Genomic DNA, 22,548 nt, shown 5'->3' with positions numbered 1-22,548 from the left:
GGATGGATGGATGGATGGATGGATGAAAATTACAAAGTTAAATTTTCAATTCTGATTTTATTTGACAGAATTTTGATTTTGTTGGCTTTTAGTAGATTAGTCAGTTTCAGATCTGACACAAAAACCAGTGTTAAAATGATGTTTATTTTCATCCATACCACACAATATTTTAACAATTTTTTACTTTGCTGACCTTCAAGACATAACCAGATCTATAAACATGTTATTCTAATCAAACCTTCTTTTAACCTAGAACTAGGAATCATATCAGAAATAACAATTCAGATGAAGATTTGAATAAATCTACTAGATTTTTATGTGTTTTTTTGTGAAAGTTACTTCCTTTTTAACTCTATAAATGATTCACATAGTGGTTCCTGGTTAATATAATCCTCCCAGCATTATAATGCTCAACATAAAAGTCACCTACAGTATTCATTTAGTCAGCAGTTGTTTTTTTCCCTTTTGTATTTTATTGGTGTGTCCAGCAGCTGTTTGGTTTTAATGCCATTTTGTCTCTTCCTATTTGGGTTTGTGTTCACAGGGTCCAGCTGGGAAGGATGGACTTCCAGGTCATCCAGGTCAAAGAGGAGAGCCAGTGAGTAACATTAGGAAAAATATGCATTTATAAAATGCTTCTTAATGTACACATTAACCCAACAACACTTAAGGAGAGTCCCTTATAAGGACAAATCCTTAACCAAATCACTTTTTCTATCTACATAAGTCACACTTTAAACAATAACCCTGACAAGTGCTTTAATGAGCATTAATGAGCTAGTCTAAAAGGATGTCTGTCATATTACCAGCATTAAATATCCACCTTTTTTTCCCAGGGCTTTCAAGGAAAAACAGGACCTCCAGGACCTTCTGGTGTGGTTGGACCTCAAGTAGGTGCTTCTGATTGAATAATGACATTTAAAGTATCATCCATTGATGTGCTTCCAATTTTAATTCCATTTAATTTCTTTCAATGAAATTAGTTTAGTCATTTAGTCAGAATCAGTTGAATCTAACTCCTTTTAACTAATTTCATTCTCATCACCTACGCTGTTATTTAATTTTACTCGTTTAAACTGACTGCATTTCAGCTAGATTTAACACATTTTACAGTCAGTTTGCTCAAATTTTGCTTGTGTTGTTTTACTCTGAATTTAAATCTAAGACACTTCAGTCCATTTCTTTTCGCCACAGACCGGAGTCAATAAATATAATTTTAGTAATATTTATGTAAAAACTGCATGAACTAAATTTAAATCAAAAGTTTCTATATTAATGTTTTGGATCCGATTAAATTCGTTTTTTCCTTGTCTACCAGTGTAGCTCTTGGTTTTAATAGGAACTATTTTTTTAGCACCAGGAGAAGCCCAGCAGATTTACTTTCCCAAGTGGAGCATTATGGCTTTTTTTTTTTTTGGATGATGCTGCATGATGATTATATATATAAAAAAGTTAGTAGACATGTTTTTGGATTAATTAAAGTGCAATGGACACGCAGATGGAGATGAAAGGAAAATAGATAAAAAAAAAAGAGAGCAAGAGAGGTGGGACAAAAGGTTAAATGCAAAAAATGGAGATAGGTTTAGAGGAGAGAAAGAACGGTAAAGAAAATACTAGGTGACACCCTAGGAGGCTGCTTTCAGATCTGCAAAGAGAGTGAAAATGAAGAAGTATCACAGGCACAAAAAAAACCCTATGCATATACTTATAAGATCGCTGTAAGTACACAGTGTTGTTTAATACAAGCTGGTTTAGTAGCAGTTGTCACTGAATATAAAGTTCATCTGTATATCAGGTTTTTCTATTGCGAGTCGCCTGTATTGATGAACAACTTCTGGCTAGGTTTCAAATTGTTTCAGAAAAACTAAACAAAAGCTTTTTTGCTTTTGATTTAACCTTGTCTTGTGGTTGCCATGACCTAGATAACTGGTCATTTGCAGAGGCAAATATGTATGAAGGTGTGAGTGCATTTCTACGTGTAAGGTTTCTACATAAAAATACTCAATAGTGGTCATCAGGAACCAAAGATCAGCCCAACCAGGGCCTGAAATAGGCTTAGAGGATATCAGAGCCCCAGACATCCAAATGCCTCCAGAGCACAGGAGACCCCAGAGGACCAACAATGGGATTGAGTTTATTTAGTTCAGCCTTTATACAAAAAAAAAAAAAAAACTAGAAGAGCACTCGGAGAGCACACCTATAGCTTAAACTCACACATCATATGGATCATTACCAAATTTTAATGAATTGTTCTTGGCATGAGGCACACCTCTGGTTAAAAAAAAAAACCCCTAACCCATAAAATCTGTTCAGAACTTTTCAATTGATACTAAAAAAACAACCATGTTCCCTTTACAGTTCTTGTATTTTTGTTTTCAGTAAAATACCACCAGACTTTTTGAGTCTTATGCTGAGGCTGTCAATAGTCACTGCTGCCACCCTCTGGTTAAGTGGGGACCTGCTTGTTCTGTCAAATAGCCCAATTTGTCAATGTGTGAGAATCTTTAAAAAATATTTCTGTATCCAGATTATGATCTGGATTATCATCAAAATGTAATGGATTGTTCCTTCACATGAGGGACACCTCTGATGAAATGTTTCATTAAAATCTGTTCATAACCTTTCAAGTTATCCTGTACACATAACCTACCTCTTCACTATTACGTTATTCTTTTCTAAAGTCCACATTTGAGTGACCATTTTTTGTCTATAAGCTTTTTGTTGCTGTAAACACCATAATTTCCCCATTGTGGGACAATAAAGGGATTTTCTATTTTATTATTTTCTACCTGGTAGAGTAATAAAACAATCCCAGATCAGTTTATAACTCATAAAGATTAAACTAATACTGAGTCATATGGAATGTACCTTCAGTGCAAAAAAATTGATTTAACTCTGGTTATATAAATACCATTAATTTCCAAACAGTCATTTTTGGTACAAAAATCCAATTGGAAAAGAAGAGGTCGAATTTCAGTTTAATCAAATTATCCTATGATCAATTTTCCCTCTTCTTTTTAATGTCTATGGACAAATACTCAAGCCCTCTGAGTACACTGAGGACCACTGTGAACAACATCACTGAGGGCTGACACCAATATTCAACTTTTATAAACCCTGAATCATTATAAATTACATTGTTTATTAAAGAATAAGAGATTACAGCAGCAGTTTCCATTAGTTTACTTTTAATTAAAGTACTTTGGCCCAAACAGAAAAAAATAATAACTTCTTGAGATGTGTAGTATGTTGTATGTAAGAGTCCGGCTTTGGTCGGGATGATGGTCCTGCTCTGGAAGAAATTAGACGTTACACCTTTCAGATATAACGTTTTGTTCACATTAAAACATTCACAATATGCACAATGAAATGTGTGCTGAAGCTTGTGATACAGTATAAATTCCTGTAACTCTTTTATTTGCATATTTTAATCTTTTCTACTATAAACTTTATGACACTATACGCATTGCATGATTAGTATGCATAAAGAAAAAACGTACCCACTAGAGAATGAACAAATCTTACTTCAGTCTCTCTATTTTTCACATTTGTACTTTTCGCTTCTCCAATGGCTGTCCATATATGCCTCTTTCAAAACTTTCTAAATGAATTTAGGTATTATTAACTAAACTAAATCAGCTGTATGATTGAACTGTTGCACAAATATCCACAAGCTGTGAGATCTCCTTTAGCTCCTCACATCTAAGTGCTGCAGTCACCGTATGTGAGACTATGCTCATTGACCCATGTTTATGCTTTTGCTTCATCGTGTACTTAAAGCTACAACAAACAAAAAGGACACTGATATTTATTAAACATCTTCATCCAAACGCAACTCTTAAATGTATTCATTGTTATTATAAAACTAATTTGAAGGTGATATTTTTAACTGGATCTGAGGAGTTGATCGTGCACAAATGGAGGCACATCCAGTGGCCAGCAGGCTGAGGTGATTGCTGATAGCGCTCAGTAAAACGAGATGCCAAAGAGCAAAAAATAAATTAATAAATTGTAATAATTATAATGTAATAAAAAAAAAAAACTAAATTATAATATTTATAAAAAAAATTTCAGTTATTATTGCAAGCTAAAATAAGTGTTCTCCATCTCTATATTATGTAATGGAATTAATGGGGGGAAAAAAACTGTTTATTCTTTTATGCTCATTGTTGGTTTTAAGTTGAAGAAATTAATGATACACGGATTCAAAATGACATACACATTTTTACTGGTTCAAATTTTATTTTATGTGCTGCTTAGGATTTTTTGTGTGCTGACAACGCATGAGCAGTACCAGATACACGCAGGTTAGAAGGTGCATTTCATTGAGAACCACTGAAATAATAAATCATTTTGGATTTCAGGGTAAATCAGGGGAGCCTGGCCCAACAGGAGACCGAGGTCACCCGGGAGCACCAGGTGTGCCTGGAGAGCACGGTTTACCTGGAGCTGCTGGGAAAGAGGGTGGAAAGGTGAGTTGCAGTTTCAATAGAAATATTATTGTCTAACAAACTAAATATTTTTGTTTCAATTATTTATTTTACACTGCTGGTAATATATCTATACCCCTACTTCTCTTTGTATTAGGGGGATCCCGGTTTACCTGGGACATCCGGAAAAAGTGGTCCAACAGGACTGAAAGGGTTCAGAGGGAGCAGAGGAGTCCCTGGAGTTATGGTATGGCATACATAATAACCACTAACAGACAGTATATCCTTGTTCATATTTTAGTGAACATCTTTCAGTAAATCGCCATTTTTTGTTAGATAAAATGCTTGGTTTACATTTTCAGGGACCGCCTGGTCTGAAAGGAGCAACAGGACCTGGTGGATCCGCCGGATCTGTGGTGAGTTTGGGCACTGCAGTTCTTAGTTACAGTTGCATTAACTTTAACTTTGCCATTAGGATTTCTATTCCTGTTCACCAATACATACCATTTTCCTTTAGTTTGTGTGTACACATAGACTTTTTTTAAGGGCTATTATGTTGGCTGCAGGGGCCATCAGGAGAAAGGGGCCCTCCAGGACCAGCTGGTGCAATTGGACAGCCCGGCCGTGCCGGAGCCATTGGAGGACCAGGACCAATGGGAGAGAAGGGGGAGCCTGTAATTATTAGCAAGATTTCTCTAATGCTGCAGTTGTTTTTTTTAAGTTACCATTTTTTCTGGTGACGTTGAATTTCATTTTAGATACCAACTTGAAATAATTTTCAAATGTAAAAAAACTAATGCTTGCACATATTCATTCATGGAAAACACATTGCTTCTTGCCTCTGTCTGCATTGCTTGTATACTTATTGATCATTTTAAAAATTTGCACATTATTTGTCTCAGGGAGAGAAGGGCCCAATTGGACCAGCAGGTCAGGATGGGGATCAGGGTCCAGTAGGAATGCCAGGAGCTACAGGGCCGGCAGGACCTTCAGGCGATGATGGGGATAAGGTAAAGCATGAATAATGGGTTACAGGAAAAAGACCAGTTAAGCTTTTTCATTTCAATATCCAATTAGGTGTTTTTTTTTTCTAAATATCTCATGTCTTCCTCTAATTAGTCTCAGAGTTACTATTAGAGGTGCTCAAAATTGATTTGTATTTACTAATCTGACAGTAAAGGAGAAATAAAAAGAACCTCTGTAAAACAAGCTTCCATTTCTACTTTAAAATGAGGTGAAAGGAATTACACAACTGACATTAAAGCTGTTTATTTTTGTTTAGCTTTGCATGTTAGCAATTAGCATGGCATTTATGGTCAGCATTGTCTCCTGTAAACGGCAGTAGTCAGTCAGTTTCAGCTGTACACCACTTTTAGCTTCAACCATCCAATAAATAAAAATAGAACAAAAAAACTTAAATTAATTCAGGCTTTCTGCTGAAGAGACTGCTCAAAATTGGTATTACCAGATTGAACAGTCAACATGGTGTGGAATATAGCTTTTTTTTCATTTAATTCTTACCACTCAAACATTGTCTGATCGTATTCAGATACTTTGATATTAATTAGGTTAATTTGTAAATTTAAGTCTTCCTCCGACAGTAACCATTTCCATCCTGCAAATTGATCTTGTTGCTGAAAATGCTACTCCTTGCTAAGATTGCACTTTTGAGTTTGTAACCTTCTTAATTTGGTCTGACTCTGAACATCTACTTGGTTTGTTTCTACTGTTACCATGGCGGCACTCCAAGTCAGTGGCCAAGAGCAGCTCCTCTCGACAAATTTCACAAAATGTCCCGCTTAAAACTATACAAACTAGACATCAAACCCGCATCAATGATTGCCAACGTCTGCTGGAGCTACGGTCAGAAAATGTTTTAAATACTGACATTTTTGACCATTTAAAAAGCTGCGGAGTGCAACGGACAGATGTCAGCAACACAACAGCGGAAAATAACGGACAGAGGAGGAGATGCGTGAGATGGAGAAAGCGAGGCTGCAGAGAGGGGCTAACTGCCAAGCTAAAGAGAGATTCCCACAAGGGGATGATGCTGTACCGCACCAACAAAAACAAAACGGGGCTCTGCGTGAATGTAAACTCCTCTGAAACTATTCTCAGGCAATCTTCGGTATCTAAGGGGAAGCACAGCCCTCTGCAGGTGAAAATGAGGAGAGCACTCTGGATGTTTCCCTGCAAAATGCTGAAACATCCCCAGCTGGCTCCTCCCGGCCCCCTCCAGCTTCCACACCTTCTCCAGCATCATCTGTCGCTGCTAAACCTGCCTATGGCTCCACAGCTGCTTCAACCACGTCAGCCTCTTCAACCCAGGGGGCTACCACCCTCACAGCATCATCTTCTTCCACCCCTGAGAAGCAGGTGCTTCAGGAGCTGGAGGCAGTAGTAGCAGCTCAACAACAACTGCTGCTTACCTTATCAAGGCTGCACTTTAGGAAATGAAATGATCTAGAGAGCTGTTCTAAACGAAATTTCTTTTTGTTTATACTTGTGTATACAAAATGACAAAATAAATATGTCTAAGTCTACTGTCTAGTTTGGTCACCATTCAACAATACGATGTTTGTTTGTGTCAACAGGGCGAGCAGGGAGGACCTGGACAGAAAGGCAGCAAAGGAGACAAAGGGGAATCAGTGAGTATCTAGATAAAGACATACTTCAGTGTAAACTGTTATTGTCAGCTGATCAAAATATGTCTGCTTCTTTAACAGGGCCCCCAAGGTTCTACTGGCATTCAGGGGCCTGTTGGTCAGCCAGGACTTCCAGTGAGTTATCACCTCTCCTCTTTTCTTTACAATAGTTTAGCAGCCCAGTACATTAAAGACTCACTATCATCATATCAACCTTTCAGAGCACTCCGGTCTTCTGGTGCTAGTCTACTTTGTACGCCCAGGACCAATCACGGAGAAGCAGCTTTCAGTTATTTATTCACCTCTAATCTGGAACAAACTCCCAAAAAACTGCAAAAGAGCCAAGAAACTAAATTCCTTTAAATCAAGGCTAAACACCCACTGGTTTAGATGTTTTTGAGTGGTCTGCAAAAAAAAAAAAATCCAGTTAAAAAGTTGCTCTAAAAGGAATATCTTATTATACATTGGCAATCTCCTTATTATTATCATGTGTATCTGGTTGACATTTTTTTTCTTGTGATTTTGTATGATGATAGTGATGTTTTATTGATTTGCTGTGTACTTGATTGATGGTTTTAAATGATTTTATTGCACATTTGTTCAGATTTTTTTAATGGTAGGTATAAAGTAGGACTGAAACAATTTATTGGAAGTATAGTGATTAATCCATTATTGAAATAATAGGCAAATAATTCAGTAATCAATTAATCGTTAACTGGAGTGTAGAGACTCTAGAAAATGCCTTAAGTTGAGAGAGCAACTATATCAAAACTGTAAAAAAAAAAAAAAAAATATTTTGCATTTAAGATTTAAAAAATAGTGTTTGTCTATCAACATGCCCTATCCAGAACTGCTCAAGTGGAAACACTTTTGTTTCACCTGGTTTATTTCGTAAAAAATCTTCTTTAAGCAGCCTTTCGCTATCCGATTTTTAAACAGTTTGTGGAAATATTATCGACAGATTAATTGATTAGCCAAATAATCGTTAGTTGCAGTCCTAGACTAAAGCTCTTTGGATTGCCTTGCCGCTGGAATGTAATATACAAATACATTTTACGTACTCTCCTATCCTGTAAGTCATGGTTAATAGAGCGAATGCATTTTTTTGTAACATATTTCACAGCATGAAGCAATTTGTTAAGTGATGTTACTACATGATAAAATGGTATTATTCCTCACATATAATTAGTGGAAAGTAAAGCACTATTGCAAATGCAGTCCTCAGTATAAATTAGAAGTTGTTCACTTCCCTATTTATTAACCCATTGTCACTAATGCCACTCTAAATGTCACCTGTAACTGTCGTCTTCGGCTTATCAAGCACTGGATCACTGAAGCAGCGGTGTCAGTAGAGACTCCCAGAGTCCCTGGAAGTTATGCTGCGTATTGCTCAGCATAAATGTGTTCATAACAAGTTTTGTGTGTTTGACAGGGTGTGGATGGACTGCCGGGTCCCCGAGGCCAGCAGGGCATGTACGGTCCCAAAGGAGATGAGGGATCACGTGGGTTTAAGGGTACCAGAGGTCCGAGGGGATTACAGGTTAGATCTGTAATTTTCAGGCATCCTCAAGGGCTCCATTTGTTTTTTTTGTTTTTTTTATTAATCATTTTTTGTATCATCCAAGGGCATGCCTGGCTTACCTGGAGAAAAGGGAGAGAGTGGACATGTTGGTCTGATGGTGAGCCTTTTCTTTTATTGTATCTGTTTCTAATTTCAACTTGTTTTTATTTGTTTATGAATAACTGGAAAAAATTTGCTTCAGGGTCCACCTGGACTACAAGGCCCTAATGGTGCACAAGGACCTATTGGGGGTTTGGTAATTACTTGTGTTATTTTGAATCTTCAGTCCTTACGGAACTTAATTATAGGATTATAACCATAATCTATGTGGCACAGGGACAAACTGGTAGACCTGGGATGATCGGACAGCCTGGTGTTGTTGGGGAAAAGGTAAATATTGGAACATGTTTTCACATGAATATCATCCTGGTATTGTCATACTTTTCATACACTCTTTCCTCTTAGGGCGAGGACGGTGAATCAGGTGACCCTGGACCAGTTGGTATTCCAGGAAGGCTTGTGAGTTTGTTTATTGCTTTTGGTCAATACACCTTTGGCTTAAAAACGTTTTTGTTTTTTTTACATTTAGATTATTTCCCTTTAGTGAACACTCTTCTCTTTCTCCTCTCCCACACTTTACACCTGCTCACTCTTCATAAATATCATAAAGGGTGACAAAGGAGATCAAGGGGAAAAAGGAGATACAGGCCTTCCAGGAGCAGCTGGTCCTCCAGGGGCCAGGGGCATTCCAGGAGAGGATGGAGCAAAGGGCAATGCTGTAAGAGACACCCCCACCATGTGTTCTATGTTGGTATAAAAAAGAAACATATTGTAAGATACACAGCAACATTAGTTGTAAATATATAATTATTATATATAAATAAAGAAACAAACAAAGAATATTCAGCAAATCACTGGATTTAAATGTAACTCTTTATAATAATCCAGTGGACATAAATTAATTTATGAGCCCTATGTAAAATTTTTTTTAAATAAACTGAATAATTTATTTGATGCACTAAACACTGCTGTTAGAAATGTTTATCCCCTCTTACTGGATGACGGCATCCAGTAAGAGGATGAAGACATCCCGGGACTAATAAACCCTTAGGGTTAATTATTAACCCTTTATAGGGCACTCAGTGAAATACTTTGAAAATCAAAATTTCAAACAAATACTGTTATGGGAATCCAGGACAAGGCATTATTACCTTTGTAACATTCAAAAAACATGTAATGTAAAAACAAGACATGCCAACTTGCCCGAATATATTAAGAAAAATAAAAAAGTTGTTTCTATAAGAAATGCCAAAATATAGATCTTGTGCCCGCCCCTTGTGTTGGAGTCCCACTCCCACAGACTGCCACTCTGGGTCTTTGGGCAAAGAGCCTTAACCCTACACTGCTCCACGGGCGCCCGACGGCAGTATAGCCTACTGCTCCCCGAGGGGATGGGTTAAAGGCAGAGGTACATTTCTCTGTGAGATCAATAAAGTTTAATTGTTTTTATTTATTTCATTGAAGAAAGTCCCAATTTTACACCTGAGGGAACAAATCTGATCTATAAGCAAATAGAATTCATAGCCCAGAGGAATGAGGTTTAAACACCATAACTGGGTTGTATTAGGAGATCCTCTCAGCCACTCTCAGCAAGAGGTGATACATACTACAGACCAGTCCAGATCCCTGGTCCTCTGTTGATAAACATAAAGTACACTCACACCTAATCACAATGCATATTTGCCATTTAACACGCACATCACAAGACTGCCTACAATCAACCCTCCAGCAGAGGACAGCAATGACAACTTGGTTTTCCCGACACAATTCAAAACATCAAATAAAAATAAATGAAATGCTTTAACTCAATCAGTCCAACATATTCTGGGTGCATTGGGACTTTTCCTTGTATTTTTGATCAGCTTAAGGTCATTCATTTAGAGTTTCTACCCGCACTCAAATGGCATTGGACCTTATCGATATATTTCGGCTTTATTTTAGATAAATGAAAAACATTTAGAATCAGTAAAAATACGCAAGATAAACGAGAGGACACCAAAAAAAAAAAAGTCTTTAATAAAAAAATAAATAAAACAGACATAATCAAGCAGTGGGAACTGGGAAACCTCCACCACCTCTGAGTTTAAATCTCGTATTTTATAAAGGCCAGAAGCAACTGCTACGCTAACCTTAGAGATTGTCAAGAAGAGAACTAAGCTAAACCAAAAAAATGATGGAGGCAGGTCAATGTGACATTTAAAACATGAAAAAAAATATATACATTGTAAGTCAATAATGCAATGCTTTGGTGTTTTAACATTTATTCCTTCTGAGTTTAAGGCATAAACCTGTTAAGTGACACTGTATGTATGATGCTTCTATTACATACATTGGCGTACATAAGCTCACTTAGTCCAATTGCAGCGCTGGATCCAGGATAAGAAACAAATAGATTTGTTTTATTGATAGCTCCTAATGGACTGGATCTTTACACTCCTGGTTAAACCAATTTGTCATTATCCTTTGCAAATATAAATTTAAAGAGATTTTGCGATATAACCAATGTTTTTTTTTTCTTCCTTTTTTTGGGAAGTAGTATTAATGCTGGTGAGAACCAGGCAGAATTTTGAAAGGGAATTCAAAAATAATCTTAGGAAATGGGACCCTACAACCATTAAAACTTGGAGCTCATCACTGAAGATAATTATTCAAAACATGAGTAGAAACACCTGGTAAGCAAGTATAGGAAAGGTTTGTTTAAAAATAAATAAGTTCTATGAATATTTTTACATGCTAATTTAAAAACAATGTACATAAATACAGATATTTCTTTATTTTCAAAATTGATACTCTATTTGATTTTAAATTTCTTTTGAGGAATTTCTATTTTCTATTCAAAAAGTGTCATAGTTTGTAGAAATTTTGGGATTATCTCGACTTGGCAACTGCAATATTAACACTGTAGAATAAGCAGAGCAAGTTTTTATATTAACAACTGTCTTGTATAGTATTTCTAAAGTTCTTTCTTTCCTCAGGGTCCTATTGGTCTGACTGGTGACCTTGGACAACAGGGAGAAGCTGGACCAAATGTGAGTTTCTTGCTGTAAAAAAAAAATATCCTATTTTGTGGCCATCTTCCTGTAAGACTGGAAAATGCTTATTGTTCAAACGTTAATGGTGTTCATATCATTCTGCAAAATTTTGCAAAACCTAAATAATTTTTTTTTAATACTTCGAAAGAGGTGCAACAGACAGAAGACTAATCAATACATTTATTACATTCATATTACAAATTTATTACATTCATATTACAAACATGCTGTATTACGCATTTCTGAGAGGCATGTTTGGGAATATTTTACATTTTAGTAAAAAATCCTAATTTATTTTTCAGAATATTGTATTTTTTTTAACTAAATATTATAATTAAGGATGAAGTATTAATCTTTGATATAAAACAACTATTTTAATTCCTAGTTAAATGTGCTGACAACGATATAAAATATTACATATGATGACCATTTTTGGTAGAATGGATTTTTCCATTTCAAAAACAATAGCACAAAAAAAGACAAACTCAATGGCAACCCAACTGTTAAATGTGCGTATTTGTTGATGCACAATGTATTTCCTTGAAAACTCTTTGTTCCTTGTCATTTTATATCCTTCTGTTTTTCTATTCATTAGGGTGTTGATGGCCTCCCTGGATCTAAAGGAGACAATGGAGAACCTGGGAAATCTGTAAGTGTCTCCCTGTGAATATGAAATGTCACATCCTTAGAGGCTTTCCATTTGGCTTTCATAGAAGATGTCATCACACAATGGGACGTGATTCTTTTTCCAGGGTCCTCCAGGTCCAACAGGGGAACCTGGACCACCTGGTCCTCCTGGACGGAGGGTTTGTGACTCTTTTTGTAGCCTGATTGCTCTTCTGATATATTGTTTTGTTAGTTTCATAATTTAACTGTACCACTGAAAATGTGTAGGGACACTTGGGGAAACCTGGGAAGGAAGGCAAAGCAGGCTTGAAGGGATCAAAGGTAAACATTTGAAATCATCTCTTATAAGAACACCTTAACACGATCTCTGAGAGTCTCCCTTGTGTTTGTCATTTTAGGGCACCCGTGGACTGGAAGGTCCCATTGGGAAGACTGGACCCAGAGGTTCTCAGGGGCATCCAGGAAATCCTGGGCCACAGGGCCTGAGAGGAATCCCTGGCCCTGCAGTAAGTCTTTGTTTCTGTTTTGGAAAGGAAGGAAGAAAGGAAAAAAGGACTGTTTATTATAATTTTGTTTTGTTTTGCGTGTTTCAGGGTGAACAGGGCTTAAATGGGCCACCGGGTCAAGCAGGACCACCTGGTCCCATGGTAAGATCAATTCATCATGGGATTTAGATCAATATTAAAAAGCTTAATGATAATATGCACCTTGACAAAATACTTTCCTTTGGACAGGAGACAACAGTTGTGACCAAAATTTGTATTATTTCTATTGTAATTTTTTAAAAATGAGGGTTTTTAGTTAATTGTCTCAGAGTAAATTATCTGCATATTTGGAAATCATGCAAGCTTGTAATAAAAGTGTTTGAAAAGGTTGCATCACACTTGGAAATCAGAACACTGCGAGACAGGGTGCACCAGTCAAAATTCAGAGAACTGCATAAAAGTTCCTGCAGTGGAAAACCGGATAAAGTGTTTGGGATCATTTAAAGCAGAGTTCTCTAACTCCAGCTTTGAGGGCCAATTTCCTGTAACTTTAGTTGTTTTTATTTAAACCTATATTAAATAATGAGGTTGTTGGGTAGAATCTAGCAAGTTTTACTGAATGCTAATGTAGTAATTTAGCCTTTTATGTTGGATCAGAAACACATTTAATGGCTGAAGGACATCAGTCCCATTGGACTTGGGGTTAAGACCTATATTTTGAAGACTTACAAAAAAGATTGTTTATCGACTTAGTTTATACTAATAATTAGGGCTGCAACTAACGATTATTTTAAAAATCGATGAATCGGCCGATTATTTTTTCGATTAATCGATGAATCGGACACAAAATATTTTTTTTATATTAACCTCTTTATTCCAAAATAAACATTTTAGACAGAACAAACAAGCACACAAGTACAGGTTTCTCATTAACTGTACTGGTGCAATATGAAAAATAAATGTTTGTTTTAAAACTACGCAAACTTACATGAGAAATGTAGCTGTACATCCACAAAATATAGGCTACTTTGTTTCATAAAGCGCAAAAAGAGACAGGCATTTTTGTTTTTTAAAGCCCCTAAGGGGTTCAAACAATAGGCCCCCCCATTTCAACAAATGAGGTTTTTTTAGACTAGAAGAGTTCTGCCTTTTAAGACAGGAAAGTATAGCAGTTAAAGTTGCTACTTGAGAAAATACTGAACCATAGAGATAAAAATAGCCCTGTGATTCAAATTATAAATTGTATTTGGAATAAAAATGAGAGAACTAGGGGTGCTAAAAAACACATCCTCCAAAGACAGATATTTACATGGGAATATGGCAGATAATTAATTGACATATTACTGATCTTGCTGGATTTTATTCTGCTTTACTTCCATAAATTGCAGGATCTTCTTTACTTTATCTTTGCCAGAAGATTTAAACTTTAAAAGCCTTGCCCTCATAATTTGCAAATTTATTTATTTATAAAGAAAATATAAACGCTGCTTAAGCTAATTCAAATGAAATTAAAAGTAAAATAAGTAGCCAACCTTATCACTGTCTGTAACCTACTAACACGGTAAGGAAAGCATCAGATGAGCTACCTGAGAAACTAACGTAACGTTTCCCCACTTTAAAATGAAACAAACATGGTTACTCATCCTGCTGATCAGCTCTCTTCACTGCCATTGAAGGCTCCAACATGTTTTCTTTTCAGGTGCTGCGTCATAACAGTGGTGCTTCCGTGCCATGTTTATTTGTTTTTACAAAAGTTGCATGTTACGACTTTTTTCACTTTACAAAGCGCAGGCTATTTTAATTATTGTGATCAATTTGCGCCGTCAATCCCGGGGCATGCGCGCTTCATTTGCAGTCTGGACGCTGAGGGTAAACTCCTCACTAAAATCCTGCGGCTCGGACTGCAGCGCTGAGAAGGATTCTTGTGGGAAAGGGAGAAAGGCGTTGGGATGGGGGAGGCGCCCCACGGCAGCAGCTGCCGCTGGAGGACTAGAGTAGGTACGATACATGCTTTCACGTAAGAGTCTCCAAAAGCCGCCAGTGACACCGTAAAAAGTCGCCAGATTTGTCGCTAGTCACTTTTAAAAAAAATAGTCGCTGGAGGGGTCTGAAAAGTCGCTGAGTTGGCAACACTGCAACTGCGGCGCTGACTCGCTCCGCCATATTTTTTTTTCTTCCCCGGGATGACGGCGGCGGCGGATGACGCATTAATCGCGCGACACAACTAATCGATGATTAAATTCGTTGCCAACGCTTTTAAAAGTCGATTTTTATCGATTTTATCGATTCGTTGTTGTAGCCCTACTAATAATAATAAGTTCTAACATTTAAAATACATTTAAATAACTTTTGACAGTATTTGGATCTATTTTTTAAAGGGAGTATTTACATTTATCCACAAAATGACATAAATATGAACATTCTCCCACCTTTCTGCTCAGGTTAATTAAACAACACATTTAATCTGTTTTATCTACGTTTTTGACTCCTAAACCTTTAACTCTTTAGGGTCCACCAGGTCTACCGGGACTGAAGGGAGACCCCGGCAGGAAAGGAGAAAAGGTTAATTTATCACCATGCATACATTCTTTCAATGTGAGCTTTTCATTTTTGTTGTTTTAAAACCTAATTCATGATTTCAACAAAGGGACATGGTGGACTTATTGGACTGATAGGACCTCCAGGAGACATTGGAGAGAAGGGTGACAGAGGATTACCAGGAAACCAAGGCCTTCAAGGTCCAAAAGGAGATGAGGTGCAGAAAATACTCCTACTTGCACACAAACTTAGAGCCTCAAAATGGAGTCTAAATCAGAAAAATGATTTATGTTTTACTGAACTTTCAAAAAAACAGCCAGAATTGTAGAAACACAATACAATAACATACTGTACTGACAAATATAAGGGATAGAAATCCCAAGTCTGGCTTTCTAACTGATATAGAGTCATGTCTTTAGAGATAAGTCACTTGATACTCGAGTCCTAGTCCAGGTAAAAACTCGATGGCTTATAACTGCATAATCAAACACTACATTCCTCACTAGCTATGTTTCCATGCTCAAATTTTCCCAAACAGATTGACATGTTTTTGGATTTAAAAAATAATAATAATACCTCAAGAATAAATAATCAGGTCCTGACATGCGTTTACTTGCACCAGACTTTTTTCTGGTTAATAAAGCTCTGACATGACCACAGTTGTCATATTTTACTAAATCAACCACATAAAACAGTATTGTCCATGTGGAAAGACCCAATAAATCACCAAAGTGGGTTAGTTCAGATTGTTCTGATTATCAAAAATAGACAACAATGAATTTAATGAACTTAAACAATGCTCAACATGTATCATTGACATGTCCTTATTACCTATTAAATGTTCTCCTCAGTTAAATTAAAAAAGTGTTAAATATAAAATCCAAAAACTAGACACACAAAAAATATTTTCATACGCTTTTGAATTGTGTAAGCGAAGCAATCTTTGTTACATTTTAGTTACAATATTACATTTTAATCCATTGTTTTAATTAAATGGAATACATTTACATGTATTCCAATTAATTAAAAAGTACTTATTTAGATTGTAGTCACTTTCTGTATAAGCTGCTCATGCTGCACCTCATGTTGAAGTTTTTCTTGGCTGCATAAATAAGTCCATATATAGTGATTTTCCTGAGCTTCTCAATGGTAAATCAAGAATCTTACAGATTTGTGACAGCAATTCTATTTTTATGTTTTTTTTTTTTTAAGCTTTTATTAAAGCTTCTCTGATCTGTATTTATTGTTTTTGTGTATAAAAACAGGGTCCAGTTGGCCCTCCAGGCCCGCCTGGACCTCCTGGTCCCACAGGGTTATCTGTGAGTAAACTAGACAATTACAAAGCTTGTAAACATTTTCAGGTTTTCAGATTCTCATTCTGTTTTTATGCATGTCTTTAAACTCCCTGATTTTGTCTAATAGGGTGCTATTGGTCAGAAGGGCTCTAAAGGAAACCTGGTACAGTTGATGTTCATTGTTTTTTTTTTATGATTTAACACTTCTTATTTATTGTCAACAGTCTTAGCTACCCTATGTTATGTGTTATGTTGTTTATCATTTAGGGTCCGATTGGTCCTAGAGGAGATACCGGCCCTGCAGGGCCTCCAGGACCACCGGTGAGTTCTGCTAAAAAAAAAAATAAATCACCTCGCCTAGGTTTATTTTAACTTACACAAATATATGTATACCATTACCTCTATTCATTTTCTGTTTGTATTCATAAAGGCTCTGACTAAACCTCTTCTGTTTTTCCTCTCATTAGGGACGAGCTGCTGCCGGTTTTTCACCTCAACCAGAGAGAGGACGAAGAAGAAGAACTCAGACTGTGGTAGATGGTGCTACGCTTGAGGAAGAGGAGGACACCATAGATGGAGAAGAGGAGGAAGGCTGGGTGCAGGGTGACCAAGCCGTGCAGGATGGGTTGGAGAAGAATAAAGAAGGTCAAGGCATGGAAGAAGTGTTTGCTTCGCTTTCCTCCATGAAAGTTGAGGTTGAAGGACTGCGTAACCCACAGGGGACATTCCACAGCCCTGCTCGTACCTGTAAAGAGCTCTGGCTCCTCCATCCAGAGCTCCCCAGTGGTACATTATTATTACAAGGTCTTTACTCTTTGACCTTTTCTGTTTAAATATCAATAACCTTTATGTCTTTGTTATGAACTATGGCTCTGCAGGGGAGTACTGGATAGACCCCAACCAGGGCTGCCACAGAGACGCCTTCAAAGCTTTCTGTAACTTTACTGCTCAGGGTGAAACCTGTTTGTATCCTGACAAAAAGTTTCAGTCGGTTAGTTTTTACATCTTTTTTTTAGAGTCAATTAAATCATCCCCTGTTTTATAGCATTACAAGCTAATAATGTCTTTTTTTTCCAACAGGTGAAACTAGCAGGCTGGAAAGGGGAAAAACCCGGAACCTGGTACAGTAAATTCAGGAAAGGAAAACAGGTAAAACATGATACATAATTATAAATCAATGCATTTTTCTTATTTTTTTGTTTCGTTTCTTGCTAATTTAAAGAGAATATTTCATTTCTTTGTAAATTTTATGATTTTTGTACTAGAGAGTTTATGAGGATAAGAAAATAATCTAAACATCTGTACTCTCCATGACAAAGAAAAGTCAGTCCAGTTTTTTAGCAGTCATGATTCCCTGAAAAGCTTGACCCTTTTTCTAGTATTACTTCCAAGCTTTTGTACAAGTTCTTTTACCAAATGCATCATGATGGTGCATGTAATGGTGCTATTTTCCGTTACAGCAGGGAGGAAATGGAAATTGTCTGCTTAGATTGGTTGTTGGAGAATATTGGTCAAGTAAATAAGTAGGAAGTCAGGACTGATTGATATGCTCGCTGCAGCCCTAAGAATGCTTTTAAAAAAAGTGTTACAACGGGCACTATTTTTACTCTTATTTTAGTTAGGAAAACAAACACAGGATGCCAGTTTACATAATTAGAGGCAATGGCTTATTTTGAAAGTTTGAGTATTTGAAGTTTGATGAGAGAAACATGCGCTCTGATGGATATATCCTCCACTAAACAAATAAAATCCCACATGAAAGCTTTGTATGATTACGTTGCTAGGCAACTACTGGACTGTCCTCATCATTTGTATGGCAGCCCTCCAATCACGGTTTACATTCTTTGCTCTCTCTACTGCATCAGGACTGGGTATTTAAACATGCTTTTATGCTTGCAGAATTCCCAATAGACAATTGTTCCAACATTTTCATTCTTTGCGACCAAAATTCAAATATTGGACTTGTGTGACCAGGAATAGTACCTTTCTTAAGCCATTCATACCTCTTTGAATTCTCAAAAAAAAAACAGGGGTGGAGCAACAGTTCCAATTGGTCAGGGTTGGCAAATATAAACATCTAAAGACATAATTTGGCCCATAGATATCAATACAAGCTACAGACTGTTAAAAATTGGGAAATAAATGACTTTCACTCTTGGCTGGCAGGAAAAAGCTTGGAAAATTTTGGAAACAAATGTGTTTTCTATGTGTGGTGTTGCAAGCTTGCCGTTCTGTCACTTCAGCTTATACGTAGCACAAATTTAAGAGGATAACATACAGCAAGTGTTCTAGGCTACTTTATTTATGTGTGATATCATAAACAAAAGTAGTAGTTGAAAGTAAACACATATACTTACCAGAATAGAACACCAAAGGTCTACGAGGGTTGTTTATTTATGTGTGATTTAATAAACAAAGAGTTGTAGTCGGAGGTACACCCTGACATAGCAGCTAACCTGTTAGATTGTCATACACTTATTTCTGGCTGTATGACACCCTGATGTAGCAGTTAACATTAATTACTTACTTTTTGTTGTTTTTTGTTGTGTATGGCGAACTGACAGCTCCTTACGCTTATTAACTATATGTAGGCCACTCTGACGACGTATACATAACTGACAGAACATCATCTGTGCCCTGAATCATCCAGGTATGGGGAGAAAAGCTGCACAGTATAAAAAATGCAAACAATTTTTACATTTTTATGTCACCCAACAGCTGCATAATGATGTGGTATGTTGTGACAGGGAAGATGAACACAGGGAAGCTGTTTAAGTCTTAGGGAAGTCATATTTAAATGTCAAATCATTCTGGCTTAAACATGTATATAAATGTTTATCAGACTATATTGTCCGAAAAGTTGGAACATTTCTATTTTAAAAAAATCCTGTCTTGAAATCAGTGTTTTTGTTTTCGTTATCTTATGCAGGCCAGTTAGTTATACGTCAGCTTGGACACCTAAATTTGGCCAACCATATATCAGTGGTCATCTTTCAGTCAAATATTTTCAGTCATAGCATCTTGATTCATATGTCGCAGCTAATATACCCAACAGTTGAAATAAGAATCATTTACTTTCCCATTGAGTTACATCCCAGTTTTCATGGGGATGGACGTCTGTGTCTTTGGCAGGCGTAGAGCTAACAGAACTGACAGCGTTGCTAGGCAAGGGCTCAAACATGTACGGCTGTATGCCTTCTACACCAAATGAAGCTTCTGCCGCCCTGGCATCCTCTTCCACAACATCTTCGTCCCCGCTCTCCCCCCTCTAAATGAAAAACGTATGATGGAGGAGACTCATCTATGACCTCTGAAACAAAACTCTCCTCCTTTTGCATGTTTCCACTGTCCATAGCATTCCTTCACAGTGTTGTTTCTAAGTGCTACTTGGTCCCAATGTACTTTCCCATTGGGAACCTACTAGCACTAAGTTGTTAACTGGTTAGCAAGATGCTTCCGACAAACAGGCCACAACCAAACTTGCTTGCGAACCTTCTGCCACAACAATCCTACCCCTTTGATAAACGACCAATCACATTCACTTTATTTACTTGTGTAAAGTTGGTAGCCACTCGGGAGAATTCGGGAATGCAACGGTTGGAACAGCCGTTTCCCTACGACTTCAAAAGATAAAATGGAGGATGTTCTTTTTCCCGGTTAGATCATCAAAATTAGTGGTCATCCTAATTGTCAATCATTCTGGTGATATTTTAACGTAAGGCTGTCCTACGTGCTCGACCCCATTTTCACTTACCGTTGGTTAGTCTGACATTGTGGAAAAATTGCAAATCTTCTTCAGGAAAGTGAGTATGTATGAGTGATGCAAACAGCCACTTTTTAAACAGAGTGTGCAAAAGAGAAATGGACTTGTGCATGCTCTAACACGTGGTTAATAGGAGTTCCCTATCCGGCACGGGTACAGGGTTGTGCATGTGCATTTTTTCTTAAAATGGAAAGGGTAGGTCTTTTCAGAAATTTGCAAAAATCCTCTTCAAAGATTGAAGGAGGCTGCTAAAGACCCAAGTCTTTGGCCAGTGTTCACCCTGAAATTCAAAGTCTGGCTGTGGCAGGGTTAATGTTAAATGTGGCTACCAGATATGGAAAGTCATACTGTGAAAGATATTTCTACAAAGTATAGACCCAGGGGCCCGAGTACATCAGTAGGTTGCACATTTCCTGGTTTTATTTGTAAAACATTTTAAAAACAATGAATAATGTTACTTCTACTTCAGAACTATGCTCCACATTTTGTTTGCGAATCATGTGACAAAACTCATAGAAATTTGTGGTCATAACGTAAAAACCTGGGTCAACGTTTAAGAAATATGAACAATGCTGATAGTATTGTGATCAAACATTAATATGTTCAGAAATAATTTCTGTTTTCATTGTTTCTCTGTTGTCTTTGAGAATGATAAATTCTTCATTTTCTTGATCTCTCCCAGTTTTCATACTCTGGATCAGATGGCGTCTCGATCCACATTGTTCAGTTGACCTTCCTGAAGCTTCTCAGTGCAACAGCCAGGCAGACGTTCACCTACCACTGCCTGAACTCTGCTGCTTGGCTTCACACCAACACCTACAGCTATGAACATGCACTGCGCTTCAGAGGCAGCAACGGTGAAGAGCTGACTCATGAAAATACACATTACATCAGTGCAGTGTATGATGGCTGCCAGGTAAGTAATGTTGTGATATAGAAAGCAAATATGCATAAAGGTGTTTGGTTTTTAATTGTCAACTATTCTGCAGACACGCTCAGGACAGGAGAGGACCGTTTTGGAATTTGATTCTCCGATTTCTCAAACTCTCCCCATTATCGACGTAGCCGTGTCGGATTTTGGAAAGGGGAACCAGAAATTTGGTTTCCAAGTTGGCCCAGTTTGCTTCAATGGTTAATGATTGTGGAAATACCAAGAACAGGATTAATTATTTAAAAAAGAGCCATTGACATTTTTTACATGCAGGGAGAACACAACTTTAAAGGCCATTAAATCAGTACAATAAAGAGTGTTTTCTGGTTCATTCATGCATTCACTTCGTCTGTGCTTTACACAGCTACTGTTAAAGGATGCTGCAGTGATTCAGCCAACTGTGGACTCGCACTCATTGTTATAAATAGAAGGACACACCTTTTTTAACATCCTTACTGTCAATTTTCTTTTGTTTTTGAAGGAGCGTGTTCTGCTCTGTCTTCTCTGGCTCCGTTTTGATAAGGACTTTTTAAAAGAAAAAATGTTTTTGCAGCACCAATCTATCTCCTATTAATTGTAAGTGAATAAAGGTGCAAGACTAAAAAGACAGGTGCTAATGGTGATGTTTAATCCACTAAAGAAAACTGAAACTGTCCGCTTTTACAAATCAGTTTTGAGTTATTTCTTGTATACAATGACTCAAGACACGAGAAATTGTCTGGTTACTAAAATTGAGCAATTTCAGCTTAAATGGTGATCAGCCAGTTGGAAACAAAATATTTGTTCTTTTATCTTACCACTTAATGCACTGTACCAGAAAGAAGAAATAATAACACTTTTCTGTGTGGACACTGATACCAAGGGAAGAACGGCCATTGTTGGCTATTTTACCTATGAGTGAGATGTTTAGAGCTAAGCCAAAGGAAGAACAGAAATGTTAGGAGCTATTTAGAAATAAACTAGCGAGTCTGCTGTTGATTTAGTCTATTTCATTAGAGCGAAAGAGTAATAGACTTTCAGTAGATAACTAAAGAGGTTAACATTTTACAGCAAACCTCCATTTTATCATTTTGTTCTTACAACCTGGGCCTGATAGTACAAATACAGCAGAAAAGGTTTACATTTATAGCTGCTATTAATTACATGGATACCGATGTTCCCACATTAAATATATATACATA

At 37.0% G+C, this 22,548-nt stretch overlaps 1 protein-coding gene across 1 annotated transcript in view; it reads left to right on the top strand.

The window, feature by feature from the left end:
* The window catches only part of LOC107103001 (collagen alpha-1(XI) chain-like), a gene marked incomplete at its 5' end in the record, with an annotated part of 43,085 nt that extends 20,546 nt beyond the window's left edge, over positions 1-22,539 (top strand). Inside the window, 31 exons of the mRNA XM_015402498.1 lie at positions 545-598; positions 837-890; positions 4,365-4,472; positions 4,588-4,677; positions 4,793-4,846; positions 4,997-5,104; positions 5,333-5,440; positions 7,025-7,078; positions 7,157-7,210; positions 8,508-8,615; positions 8,701-8,754; positions 8,839-8,892; positions 8,973-9,026; positions 9,102-9,155; positions 9,307-9,414; positions 11,672-11,725; positions 12,324-12,377; positions 12,481-12,534; positions 12,623-12,676; positions 12,754-12,861; positions 12,949-13,002; positions 15,349-15,402; positions 15,488-15,595; positions 16,644-16,697; positions 16,801-16,836; positions 16,941-16,994; positions 17,141-17,459; positions 17,552-17,664; positions 17,754-17,822; positions 21,119-21,352; positions 21,426-22,539. Of these exons, the coding sequence (XP_015257984.1) occupies positions 545-598; positions 837-890; positions 4,365-4,472; positions 4,588-4,677; positions 4,793-4,846; positions 4,997-5,104; positions 5,333-5,440; positions 7,025-7,078; positions 7,157-7,210; positions 8,508-8,615; positions 8,701-8,754; positions 8,839-8,892; positions 8,973-9,026; positions 9,102-9,155; positions 9,307-9,414; positions 11,672-11,725; positions 12,324-12,377; positions 12,481-12,534; positions 12,623-12,676; positions 12,754-12,861; positions 12,949-13,002; positions 15,349-15,402; positions 15,488-15,595; positions 16,644-16,697; positions 16,801-16,836; positions 16,941-16,994; positions 17,141-17,459; positions 17,552-17,664; positions 17,754-17,822; positions 21,119-21,352; positions 21,426-21,572 (2,682 nt within the window). The remainder of the gene's footprint in view (positions 1-544; positions 599-836; positions 891-4,364; positions 4,473-4,587; positions 4,678-4,792; positions 4,847-4,996; positions 5,105-5,332; positions 5,441-7,024; positions 7,079-7,156; positions 7,211-8,507; positions 8,616-8,700; positions 8,755-8,838; positions 8,893-8,972; positions 9,027-9,101; positions 9,156-9,306; positions 9,415-11,671; positions 11,726-12,323; positions 12,378-12,480; positions 12,535-12,622; positions 12,677-12,753; positions 12,862-12,948; positions 13,003-15,348; positions 15,403-15,487; positions 15,596-16,643; positions 16,698-16,800; positions 16,837-16,940; positions 16,995-17,140; positions 17,460-17,551; positions 17,665-17,753; positions 17,823-21,118; positions 21,353-21,425) is intronic.
* Between the last annotated feature and the right edge of the window lie 9 nt (positions 22,540-22,548).

The sequence above is a fragment of the Cyprinodon variegatus genome, unplaced genomic scaffold (genome assembly GCF_000732505.1).
Source record: "Cyprinodon variegatus isolate N-32 unplaced genomic scaffold, C_variegatus-1.0 Scaffold1357, whole genome shotgun sequence".
NCBI lineage: Eukaryota > Metazoa > Chordata > Actinopteri > Cyprinodontiformes > Cyprinodontidae > Cyprinodon > Cyprinodon variegatus.
This window is presented reverse-complemented; position numbering and strand designations above follow the sequence as displayed.